Here is a 12,222-nt window from a genome sequence, read left to right on the forward strand (position 1 = left end):
TATTGAAAAAAATTGTTTATAAAGAATTTTTAATGATGCAAGAAAATGGTACATGAAAAAGCAGGACACAGAACTGCACAGACACTCTGAGCTCAGGTGTACAATAAAGACTAATTTACGTGCGTATATGCATGCAATTCACAGGAAAAAGTCTGGGCTGGTAAATAAACAAATGTTAATACCGTATTTTTCAGACTCAGTGATTTCTTTCTTTTATGATTTTGTGTTAAAAGTGGCATGTGTTGTTTTTACAACCAGAGAAGAGGGGTACAAAGTTTTTAAGACAGCCGGCGCTGCCAGTCAATGAAATTCCTCAGCTCTGGTCTTCTCTGGCGAAAGCGCCGGCCCCGCGCCTGCTCCCCAGCGCGTCCCCGGGGCGGTCCGGCCGTCTGGCTCCGAGGCGGAGTGCTGGAATCCCCGCGGCAGGAGGAGGCGACGGGCTAGGCGTCGCGCACTGCCGGAGGTGGAAGGTCAGGGGAGGGACCAAGCCTTTCTCCTATGCAGGAGCGAGATCTGAACTGCGCTGGGCGCCCGGAGCCCTGGTCCAGCCCTCGGCCCTCGCGGCCGCCGCCCAGTCCGCTGTTTCACCGCCAGGTGCAAAATGCCGTGTCATTGGGAGAGTCTGCGGCCGGAGCATTGAATTACAGCTTAGCCGAGCCCGGGTAGGGCGGCGGGGGTGGAAGGTGAGCAGAAGCCCCTGTTCTCCTCGGAGCACCCGCTGACAAGCGGGCTGAGCGCAGCCGGGGCGCGGACCGAGTGGAGCCCACTGAAGCAGCCCGGGACTGGCCTGTTCCTCTTTAAGAGCCGCTGCTCTGAGCCGGGAGCCAGTGATCCAAGCGGTTCTCCCTCCGCCAGCTCTCTCCAGTGAGGGAACCCACGAGCTGCGCCTCGACCGTCCCCGACCTTCCCCAGCCCTCTCCGCGCCCTGGGCGCACTGGGCCCTGACTCCCCGCCAGTCATGCTGAGGGTCTTCATCCTCTACGCCGAGAACGTCCGCACCCCGGACTCCGACATCAGCGATGCCTACTGCTCTGCGGTGTTTGCAGGTAGGAGGGGCCCGCGATCCCTCCCGGGAGGGGAGGATGGGGTCGGAGAGGAGACGCCGCGGCTCTCCATCCCGGAGAGCACCGGGACGTGAGAGGCCAGACTCCTCGCCCAGACCAGATTGACTTTGAGTGTTGCAAAAACACACACCCTCGGAGACAGGCGACTCAGAGGGAAATTGAGGCAAGAGGGAGAGGTGGCTGAGAGGCCTGGAAGCTGAGCCCGGGTTGGGGCTAATAGGGGCCTGGAAGACGGGGCCAGCATCTTTCCTCGCACTCTCAGGATCTCTTAAAAGAGGCCTTTCCGGGTTGTGTGCTGCAAAGCGTTTTACTGCAGGGCACCCCGCCTCTCCCCGGAAGACTGGTGCCCAGACTATTTGTAATCCAGCTCTTCCCGCCCCCCGCCCCCCACCCCCTCTCCGCGCCCCGGCCCGGGCCTGGCGGCTCTCCACGGCCTTCGCTCTCTATTACAGCCTGGGCCGGCAGGCAGGCGGCCACTGGGGGCAGAGGCATCGCCCATCGGTCCAGGGATCCTACCCTTGCTTTGGGCACAGGATGCGGGAAATTTAGCATGTTGGGGATGGTACCTCCATCATCAGATTGAGGCTACCTTGAGCAGGGGAGCCTGCTCCCCTATCAGATTGAGACCTCCCACAGGAAGGTCTTTTCATGGTGATGAATGGACTACTCCAGGAGGTGATGACTGTGCCCTGTCTGCTTCTCTGCGACGCCCCTCTGGGTGGAGCCAGAGCTGGGGTCAGCTGGGTGTGTGTGTTTGGAGCCATACGGAGGGAGAAGGACCAGAGGGCAGGAGTGTGGGAGCCCACCTCCCCACCCACCCTGTGGGTTCACTCTCAGCCTCTGTTACCTGTCATTCCCTTTCTCCCCCGGAGATCTGGCTGCATCCCAGGCCTCCGGCAATCATAGCATCAGCTGGTCCCTGGCCATCCAGCAGACATTCCCTTTCAGTTTCACAAGCTCCTGGATCTACCTGTTCCCAGACGCCCGTGTGCCCATGTGCTCCTGGACACATGCACACCGGAAGTGCATGCGACACCTGCAAGTTCCAAGGAGTAGAAACTCACAGAACACAGGCATGTGTCCATAGCAATGTGCACACACACACAGACACATTCCTGGGTGTGAGATTTTGGGTTTCTCGAGGAGGAATCGCTGAATGGGCCCTTGGCCTGGAAAGAAGTGTGCCCCGAAGGGGGTAGCAGGAGTGGGAGGTGACACTCGAGCTGTGCTCTTTTCCTAACGCGTTGCTTTGACCTGTTCTGACCAGCTTCCCACAGTTGCCTTCAGAAATGAGCTTTATCAAGGTGCTTCCAGGAGGAGAACGAGGGCACCAATCGGGGGCCTCCACGCTTCCTCTGAAACCTTGGCTCTGGGCAGGCCAAGCCAGTGGTTCATCTGCATGGCTTGGACTAGCAGCCTGGCTGAGGGCCCTGGGCTGAGGCTGCAGACCTCCAGGGAGCACCATTCACTCTGTAAATAGCCCCTTGGCTGAGGGGAGGGAGGATACACTGCTGCCAGAGGGAAAACAGGCACCCTGTGCTTTAGGCAGCCACGCCCGCCCCAGCACCCCTTGCCTGGCACAGGGCCCCCTGAGGACTGAGCACCCTCTGGAGCTGTCCAGTGCACAATGAAATGCAAGAAAGGTCACCTTGGAGCCCCTGCCTCTGTTCTCAGGGGTCTTGTCTCCTCTGGCGTCCACTCAGCCTGAACCAGGTTTTCCTCCACCTTCTCTGACCACACCCCCAGCTCCCAACACCTCCCTGCGGGACCACACAGTTGACCAGCCTTCATGGCGTCCCTACCCAGACCAAGCTCAGAACCCTAGTAAGAGAAAGGAAAGAATGAATAATGAATAATGAAAGGGGAAGCCCTTTCTCACCCCAGAAGTGCTTTACCTAGAGGAAATCCTATTGGCGTGGCTCCTCTCCTGTCGTCATTTCTGCTCCCAGGGCCGCCTGTGAAGCAATCGCCCCATCCTGCATCCTCGCCCTGACTGAGCCCTTCCCCCCATTTGTCTGTCTGCTGTCAGTCTGCAGTCCTCCCTTTTGCCTGCAGCCTGGCTCCTCTGGGTGGGCTTCCCCTTCCCTGGCGATGAACGAGGTACACTGTCTATGCTGACCGGGAGGGTCCCCAGGCTTCGGGGGGGGCCTTCTGGATCCCCCCGACTCCCAGCCATCACAGTCACTGCCAAGCCGTCATGGGGAGTGCAGGCCCTCCCTCCCCCACCCCTGGCCACAGTCCACCTCCTGCGTGTTGGCCAAGCTCTTCACTCATGTCCAAATTTGGCCTCCCTGCAGCATTCAGGCCTGCTCACCCTCCTTCTCCCGACCAGGGCCAGGTTGGTGAATGATTACACAGAAGGTTCTGGTCTCAGGGACACACTCCTCAGAGCAGAACACCCTTCTGGGAAGGCCTCCCGCACCAGCTGGCCTGGATCTGGCTTTCCCAGACCTGCTGGTTTTAGGGCCCATAGACCCCCTCCTTTGGCTACCTATTTGTAATATCTCATAATTTCACAGGTGCCTCCCCGCATGCATAAATTCATTTCCTGCTCACAGTAGCTTTGTGAGGCCAGTGGGCAGGGATATCATCCCCTTTTACAGATGAGCAGATAAGCCCAGAGAAGTGCAGGGGCCTGACCAAGGTCACACAGTGACCAAAGCTCCCCTCCCACCCCCATCATCACGCCCTCTGTTGTTCTCAACGTCCATGCTCATGAATAAGAAAGTGCTTTGGAAAGCATACCATGCACTGCCCACACATGAGACACTCTGGGCCTGAGCCAGAACAGGGGAGGGCTGTGCGTGGGGTACCCAGCATGGACTGAGTCAGAGTCGGGGGGAGTGCAAGGCTGCAGGGAGGGCAGTGTATGACGAATGACCCAGAGATGCAGGATTCCAATTTTGAAAAGTGTATTCATCGCAAGCAGAGAGAATGGTCATTCATTAAGCACAATGTACCATTTTCAGATGCCGTTTCTTCAAAACCCCACAACGATCCTGTGAGATATATTTAACAGATACTGTGCTTACTAGGTGTAAGCACTGTTCTAAATAGAGCTCACTTACTATGAGTTCTATCATGTTCGAGTTGTAATTTGTACCATGTAGACGCTTAATCCTCCTATCAACCATATATGGTAGCAACCATTATCACCCCCATTCTACACCAAAAAGAGGTTAAGTCATACACTAGTAATTAGTGGAATCAGGATTCAGACCCATGCAATCTGGCTCCAGAACCCCATCTTTAACTGCTCTACCATTTCCCTCTGGTCTTAGTTCTGATTTATAAGAGACAAGCAGTAAAAGGTGGAGGGGCAGGAGTGGACCCAGGTCCAGCTCACACCCCAGAGCCCAGTCTCTGTCTGTACGCGGCCCCCTCACACCTGCCTTATCTCACACATTGTCCCTGCTGCCACCCACACTCGTTCTCCCTCAGGCCCTGACATCCCCACTCTCGTTCTCTGGTCTGGAGGATGCTTTCTTATCTCAGAGGGGTCTCTGCCCCTCTGCATCACCCTCTCTGCATCTCATAGGACCAGTCACCAGTGGGCCCAGGATGCTCCGTCTGGGCAGTACTCTTGTGCTAGACCATCTCAAGGCCTCTGTTAGGCCTGGGATGGCTGTTCAGGGACTGATAAGCTAAGGCTAGGGGCATGCATCATGTAGCACTGAGGTGGGCAGCCTGCAGTGGGTGTGGCAGGCACTTGGGGGCCTCTGGAAAGGGGGCACTGTAAGCATAGGCCCCAAGCTTAGCCAATCCAGTGGGGTGGAGGGGCTCAGGAGTGCAGATAGCTGGCAGCCTTGGTCACATTCCAGTGGGATGAGAGCATGGAACAAGAATGAAAGAAGGACGGTAGCTGAGAGTGTTGGCTGTGGACCCAGACTGCCTGGGACCTTGGATTTGGAATCCACTGTCATTTTCCAGCTGTGTGTCTTTGGGCAAGTTACTTAACCTCTGTGTCTCAGTTTCCTCATCTATAAAGTGTTGCTAATAATAGTACCTGCTTTGGAGGGATGGTTCTGAAGAGTTTATGTGTTAATCCACATAATACACTTTGAAGAGTGCCTGGCACTTAAATACATGTTAACTATTTTACTATTATTATATATGTTTATATATATATTTATTATAATTATTATTATGGTTAACATGTATTGTACATGTACTAAGAAATCACTGCACACATCCAAATCACTGCGCACATCCATTTCACTATCTTTTTTGCCTGGTCCGGCCCATCACCAGCTCTGTTGGTTCATCTACTGTCCTACCAGACTGGGCACAATGTGCTGAGAAGTGAGTGGCCATCCCCTCGGCCCCAAGGGACCCTGGTCCTGTCTCCTCTGGCTGCTCCCCCCGCACCCCCCGGAGCAGTCTCTTCTGAGGCCAAGACATATGTCCACTTGCCTGACAGCTGGCTGTGACCCTCACCATCGGGCTGGATCTTTCTTGGAAAAAGTATCCCTCTAGTGACTCCCTGAGCCCACAAACCTTCTCAGTCCCTCTCCCCAGGCCAAAATCTGTTTCTTTCTTTACTTCCTGCATGCTGGTCTCTTTCCAGATTGGTTCATTAGGCTAAAATGTTAGCAAGAAGAGCACTCACATCTATCGTGCACCTACTGTGCGCCAGGCAGGCACTGGGCTGGAAACCTTAGTGTTTGCTTTAATCCTCCCAACAGCTCTGTGAAGTAGCATTCTCTCGATTTCACAGAAGTGGAAACAGACTCTGAAAGGTCAAATCTCACATCTTGGGACACATGGCTAGAAAAGGGTGCACTGGGATGGACGCAGGGCCGTCTGATTGTTCCTGCTATGGGAAAGTTCTTCCCAGGCAGTCGGTCACATGACCATGGCCATAACAGAATCACAGCTATATGTGCAGTCTATACCCCGACACCCCTGGTAGACATGTGACTGCCTCTCTAATCCCAGCTGGTCGGATTGGGATATCCTTGGGACACAAATTCTTCAATGAATATGAGGGGGGAGGGCAGAAGCTTGCATTGGACCATCCATACTCCTGTAAGTTTTTGGACTTTGGCAAATGTGCCCTGAGGAATCCTGTAAGCTCATGTGCAGAGTGTTCATCTCCAGGTTGGTGTTATTGGAAGCAGAGGGCAAGGTTTATTTGCTTCCTGGATACCCCATGTCAGGCCTTGGGAAAAAACAAGGCCCCAGACATTAGGAGAACTGAGCCAGAGGAGGCCAACTCCAAGAGCAAGAAGGGGCTCTCCTTGAAGTATCTCCTCCTTGACTGGCAGGGAGGAAGGACCCCATCTAGGTGACAGAAGAGGGTCACAAACCCACATGCCCATGGGAGCACGGCAGGTGGCGTAACTAAGGCCAGAGGGAGAAGCGCATGCATATTGGGTGAGTGATAGTGAGTAGGGCGAGCTGAGATGCATGCTCCCGGCTGCAGGTGCCAGAGAGTCAGTGTTAGGCAGAAAATTAGGATCGTGCGCCAGCTTCTCTGATTTTTCAAGGGATGCTATAAATCCAGATCTCCTAATGTTTAAAGTACAATTTTGTTATAAAACATTGTGTTGATCAAAGACAGCAGGTCTATGTGCTGGATGTGTCCCAGGGGACACCAGTGGCAGCATCTGATGGTGTTTTGTTTAATCTGGGAGACCTTGGTTCTTGGACTCTCCAGGGAACAGGCAGCCAGTCTCCTCTCACTTGGGATTATCACTCAGCACCTAACCATGACGCTGCGGTTGGGGTAACAGGGGAGAGCTTTAGTCCCCTCCCCCCCTTACCTCTTTTAGCTCTGAAATGTCTGTTGCGCTTAACATGAAATTGTAAGTAAAAACTGGGCTTGCTATGCAAATTCAGCTTCAAAGCAGGTCCCCTTGAGGCAGGAGATAGATGAGCCCCAGGCTAAACAGCTGGAGTTCGTCAGGGGACAGATACTCCAAAATAGCAGGAGGGAGGAGAAGCTAAGCCCTGCCCAGATAAGAGATAAAAGAACACATATTCCTCATTCAGGTCAAGGAGACCTTCCCAACTACACATACACAGAAAAGCTCCTTGGAGGTCAAAAAGGGAGGGGGCGCCACCCCATAGTAAGTGACTTCAACCTACCCATAGGCCTATTCTCTAGAATCCATCTTGGCTAAGAGATGCGCACACACACAGAGGAGGACGCTGAGATATACCAAATATGGACTCAGAACCAGCAAAGCAAGATGACTGGCCAAAGGAAACCCAGAAGAAGTGCCCCATAAAAGTCATTCAAACTAATACAACGGCGCGACTCTCTCTCTGAGCCCGCCCGTGTGTCTACCCACACGTACTCTTTTTCCTCCTAATAAACACTTTACTTGTTTCACTACTTTCCGTTTCTTTGTGGAAATTCATTTTCTTGTCACTGGCCACTGGTCTAGTGGCTAGGATTCAGTGCTCTCACTGCTGTGGCCTGACTTCAATCTCTGGCCAGGAACTGAAATCCTGCTTCAAGCCGCTGCAGACCGAGGACACCCGAGACCACCCTAACCCACTTGCTACCCAACAGTGGCTCTTAAGCTGGCCCTGTCACCTTTGCAGTGGGGCTGGAGTTTTCCAGGACGCCGAGGAGCTGCCCTTACCTGAGGCCTTAGGTAGGATGCAGACCTGGCTGTTGGTTAGCGAGCCCTAACTGATGGTGGGGGGCACGATGGTCTCACTCACATAATGGTTGATGTGTAGGCAGCCCAGGCTGGTAAAGTTCTGACCCACAGGGCTCTCCAGGCCCCCGGATCCTTTCTGTCTTGTTTCCCTGCTATCCCCCATGGTCACTTTGACAACATGGTTGGTGTGGTGGATATTGTACTTGGCTCTCCAGTGTCCCTTCCACACCATGATGAGGCTAAGCCAGTGTTTCTCAAAGAGGATAGTACTGTCCCCTTGGGGGAATTTTGGATATGATGATCTGGGATATGTTTTCACTGCAGCCTGGGCAGGACACACATAGCCTTCCTGCTCATATCGCATCGGTCATCACCTGGTTTCCTGGCCACATCTAGCTCTGAGGGAGTTCTGGGAAATGTAGTCTATTTATGTGGGTGACCATTCTTCCAGGTCTAGCTCCTTGGAACATTTCTATGGCAGGAGGGGAGAACATCTTTTTTTTTTTTTTTTTTTTTTTTTTTTTTTTTATGGTACGCAGGCCTCTCACCGCTGTGGCCTCTCCCGTTGCGGAGCACAGGCTCTGGACGCGCAAGCTCAGCGGCCATGGCTCACGGGCCCAGCCGCTCCTCAGCATGTGGGATATTCCCAGACCGGGGCACAAACGTGTGTCCCCTGCATCGGCAGGTGGACTCTCAACCACTGCGCCACCAGGGAAGCCCCGGGAGAACATCTTTGAGGGGGACAAGTTGAGGTCTCAGCACACTGTCCGCAAGAGCTGCATTCCTGATGCAAGTCCCCTTGGGAGGAAGCCCCCTTGAGCACCACCCAGGATGACACCTCCATGGGAAGAGTCAGCCATCCTATCAGGGAGAAGTGAAGGGTAGCCAGGCTGGGAAGCTGGAAGTTGGGATGGGAAAAGAGGCCTCAGGAAGTGTCCAGGGCTCAGGCCACCAGCTGCTGCTTTTCTGGTGGACTGAGCAGGTGTGTGGAGACCCTGTTCCTTGGACATAAGCCAAGTGTTTGCAAAAGTCCCTTGGAATATTCCTCTGGAAATATTAGATATGCCCCTACAGATTTCCTGTGCCACCTCTGACCGATTAGAGCAGGGCTAGGGGGCAGGGTGTGGTGTGCTGGGGAAAGCAGCAAAGTCAGGAATCATTGTGATGGTAAAAAATATCCTCAATCATCAGATCCAAAATTCCCCCTAGGGGGCAGTACTATCCTCTTTGAGAACAGCACACTTCACATCACGGGGTGGAAGGGACACTGGGGAGCCAAGTACAATGTCCATCACACCAACCCCAGGCCAGCCCTTCCTATCCACTGGGAACACCTGGCTGCCTGAGACAGACTTGGGCTCTCCCCTCATCGACCGACTCCACCATCTAGCTAGACATCAAACCAGCACTTAAACAAATAGTTACTGCTTACAGTTGGGACAAGCGCTAAGAAGGAAAAGTGCTGCTGTGCAGTTGTTTGCCAGAGGACCCAGCCTACACCAGGAGGTCAGAGGCTTCCCACGGAAGTGATGAGGCCTGAAGAGTGAGTGGGGGTGGCCCTTTAAGAGAGGGGGGAAGGCAGGTGCAGGTGGAGGTGACAGCAGAGCTTGGAGGGAGTTTGGAGGGAGCTCAGCATGTTCCAGAAACTGAGAAGCCACTGGAGCTGGTGCTGGAGAGTGAGGGGCTGAGGGGTCTTACCTTGTATGCAGAGGAAAGGGAGCCAGGCTTTATTCCAAGAGCATGGCAGGCCTTGGAGGGATTTTACGAGGGGAGGGACCTGATTATATTTAAGATCACTTGGCTCCTGTGTGGATAATGGACCAGAGGTGACCAGCTAAGAGGCAGCCCAGGCAGGAGAGGGTGGTGGTGGAAATGCCTTGGTGGAGGTATTTGGATGCTGTGGGCACATAGATGGTACCAAAGTCAGTAAGGATGACTTAGGCTGCAAGTAAGTGAAATCCTACCTCAAAAAGACTTTAATAATAAACAGTCTTAAAGTGATTTTTATTTTATTTTATTTTTATGTGGTACGTGGGCTTCTCACTGTTGTGGCCTCTCCCGTTGCGGAGCACAGGCTCAGCGGCCATGGCTCACGGGCCCAGCCGCTCCGCAGCATGTGGGATCTTCCCAGACCGGGGCACGAACCTGTGTCCCCTGCATCGGCAGGTGGACTATCAACCACTGCGCCACCAGGGAAGCCCTTAAAGTGATTTTTATTCCCGATACAAGTCCTCTTGGGAGGAAGCCCTGTTAGTACCAGGCCACAGTATGATCCAGAGACCTGGTGGGCTCTGGGCATATACAGTGGACAGCTCCACAGTCACCCTGGACCCAGGCTGACTCCATTTTTCTCTCTGGTCTGCCGTCCTTGGTGTCTGCTACATCTTAGAGCTGGCCGGCAACTGGATCCACATGCTTCCTTATTCTCACGAAGCAGGAGAGGGAGTTGGGCTTGTCCATTCACGGAGGATAAGTTATCCCTCCAGGAGAACAACTCGGGACATATGCCATCGCTGGACCAATAGCTATTGCCAGGAGATGGTCTCAGATAGGTCAGGATCTGGAGCTAGGGCTAGGGGTAGTACCCGAATAGTCAGGTTCTGCTGAGAGGGAGGAAGTTTGGATGTTGGAGAGGAAGTAAATGTCCAGCTCATCATGAGGGTTAGTGGGGTCACCCAGGGAGAGTGGTAGAGTCAGGAGGAAGAGGGCACAAGCCAGCTAGAGAAAGTGCAGCCTTTAAGGTTGGGGAGAGGACAGCCTCAGACTTGTCATCGAGTGGGTGAGGGGGGGTAGGATCTAGTGCCCAAGTGCCCAGCGGGGCTTAGGAATACGAATGATTCGTTTAGAACAGCAGGAGAAAGAGCAAAAGATTTGGGCGCAGAAGCTGACGGGAGTTAGGAGGCGGGGAGCCTGAGGAAGTTCTCTACTTTGCATATAAAAAGCAAACTGAGAGGGAGGATGGTGATGGGATGTTGTAGGTTTGGGGAGAGAAAAGTATGAAACAGTTGTCTAGGAGAGAGGGAGATTGAAGAGGCTGTGGAGATGTAGTGTGGTTGCCTATCGGCACTCAGGACCACCAGTCAGGGGTGGAAATAACCGGTGAGGCCAGCAGGTTAGCTGTGTTATTCTCCAGCACCTTTAGTGCTTAGCGGGCTGGGGTGGAGTAGGCAGGGCTGGCTTCCACCACGTTGTTGTTTAGCCACCTGAAAATGCTGGATCTTCAAAACGAGAGAAGAGAAAGAGAGCTGTGATCTTGTGCAGCAGAATGACGATAACTAGTCACTGAATTGGGGCTGAGCGAGGAAGCTAGTGAGGACCTGGGAGGTGGGAGGAGGGACAGTGCCTGTCGGGTGCTCGGTGCTGCAATGTAGGGGTATAGAGGTGAGAAGCCACCTGTGGCCAAGAAGTTCATCAGCTGGAAAGGAACCAGACGTAACACGGGAACGCGCGCTAAAGGCTGTCACCACTCGAGGCTCACGCTCTAGGCAATTCCCCTCACGGTGCGGGCGAGGGGACCTAGAGCTTGCTGCTGGGGATGTGGCAGGGTACCGAGTGGGCAGGATGCAGCCCTCCGCCTCCGAAGACGAGTGACCCCGGACTGCTCTGGAGAAGGCTCAGAGGCCCTTCGCGAGAGTTCGAGCGTCGGAGTCTCTCGGGCCTCCGGGGCACCGAGGGCGGTCGAAGGGGAAGGTGGGCCGAGGCGAGAGGCGTGGGCGCCCGGGGCTCAGGGCGCAGCGCGCGTTCGGCCGCTCGGCCCTCTCCTCCTCCAGTGCTCGCAGCGCTTGCAGTTTCCCGCGGACATACTCTGGTCTCTGAAGCCGGGTTTCCCCCACCTCCCGCCTTCGCACCTAGTTGCCCCTGGGCCCTTCGGGCAGGAGAGCAGCGGAAGCGAAGTCGGCCTTGGTGCGCTCGGGGCCGGGCGCGCTGGCTGGGCGGGTAGCCGGGAAGGTGCGGGCTCCCGCTAGCAGGCGGGCGGGCGACGCTTCCCAGCTGCGCAGCCGAGCCGTGCGCCCCGCGTCAGCTGCGCTTCCATTCCTGGCGGGGGCGGGGACCCGCGCCCCCGCCGGCGCCAGGCTGACCCCTGGCCCGCCCCGCCCTCCGCGGGCAGGGCGGATCCGGACCCGGGCCGGAGGGGAGGGTCCACACAGTAGGTGTCCGGTGTCCTCGCCGCGGCCTCTTCCAGGCTCCGGGACTTCTCCCGCGGAGGCGACAGCTCGCTCCTCTCTGGTGCGGCTGCCGCGGAGCCGAGCGCTTGCTCGGTGGGGGCCGGCCGAACCATGCTGAGCTGCCAGCTGGTGAGGGCCAGCAACCTCCCCAGTGTGAAGAAGGACCGGCGCAGCGACCCGGTCGCCAGCTTGACTTTCCGAGGTGAGAGCCCCGTGGCCGTGGCGCCCGTGCGCCCGCGCCACCGACTCTGCGCGCGCACCGCCGGGTCTGCCGCCCCGGCTCCGGCGCTAACTCTAGTCCAAGCCATAGTTTCCTCCCCGTCAGCAAGAACAGAAATCTCAGAGAAATTTCGGTCCTATCTTCTGCCGAGGGGACGA

At 55.3% G+C, this 12,222-nt stretch overlaps 1 protein-coding gene across 23 annotated transcripts in view; it reads left to right on the top strand.

Annotated features, from left to right (window-relative positions):
* Positions 1–449: 449 nt before the first annotated feature.
* Positions 450–12,222, top strand: part of DYSF (dysferlin) — a 230,073-nt gene continuing 218,300 nt past the window's right edge. For 8 of the 23 annotated variants that reach the window (XM_082642728.1, XM_082642730.1, XM_082642736.1 and 5 more), the window contains exon 1: positions 450–1,046. In XM_082642728.1, coding sequence (XP_082498854.1) covers positions 959–1,046 — 88 coding nt within the window. In that variant the 5' untranslated portion in view covers positions 450–958. Of the gene's footprint in view, positions 1,047–11,787; positions 12,047–12,222 lie in introns of those variants that run through there. The other 15 variants (XM_082642717.1, XM_082642738.1, XM_082642739.1 and 12 more) reach the window with 7 other exon arrangements.

This window comes from Mesoplodon mirus (assembly GCF_964341445.2).
Source record: "Mesoplodon mirus genome assembly, chromosome: 14".
NCBI lineage: Eukaryota > Metazoa > Chordata > Mammalia > Artiodactyla > Ziphiidae > Mesoplodon > Mesoplodon mirus.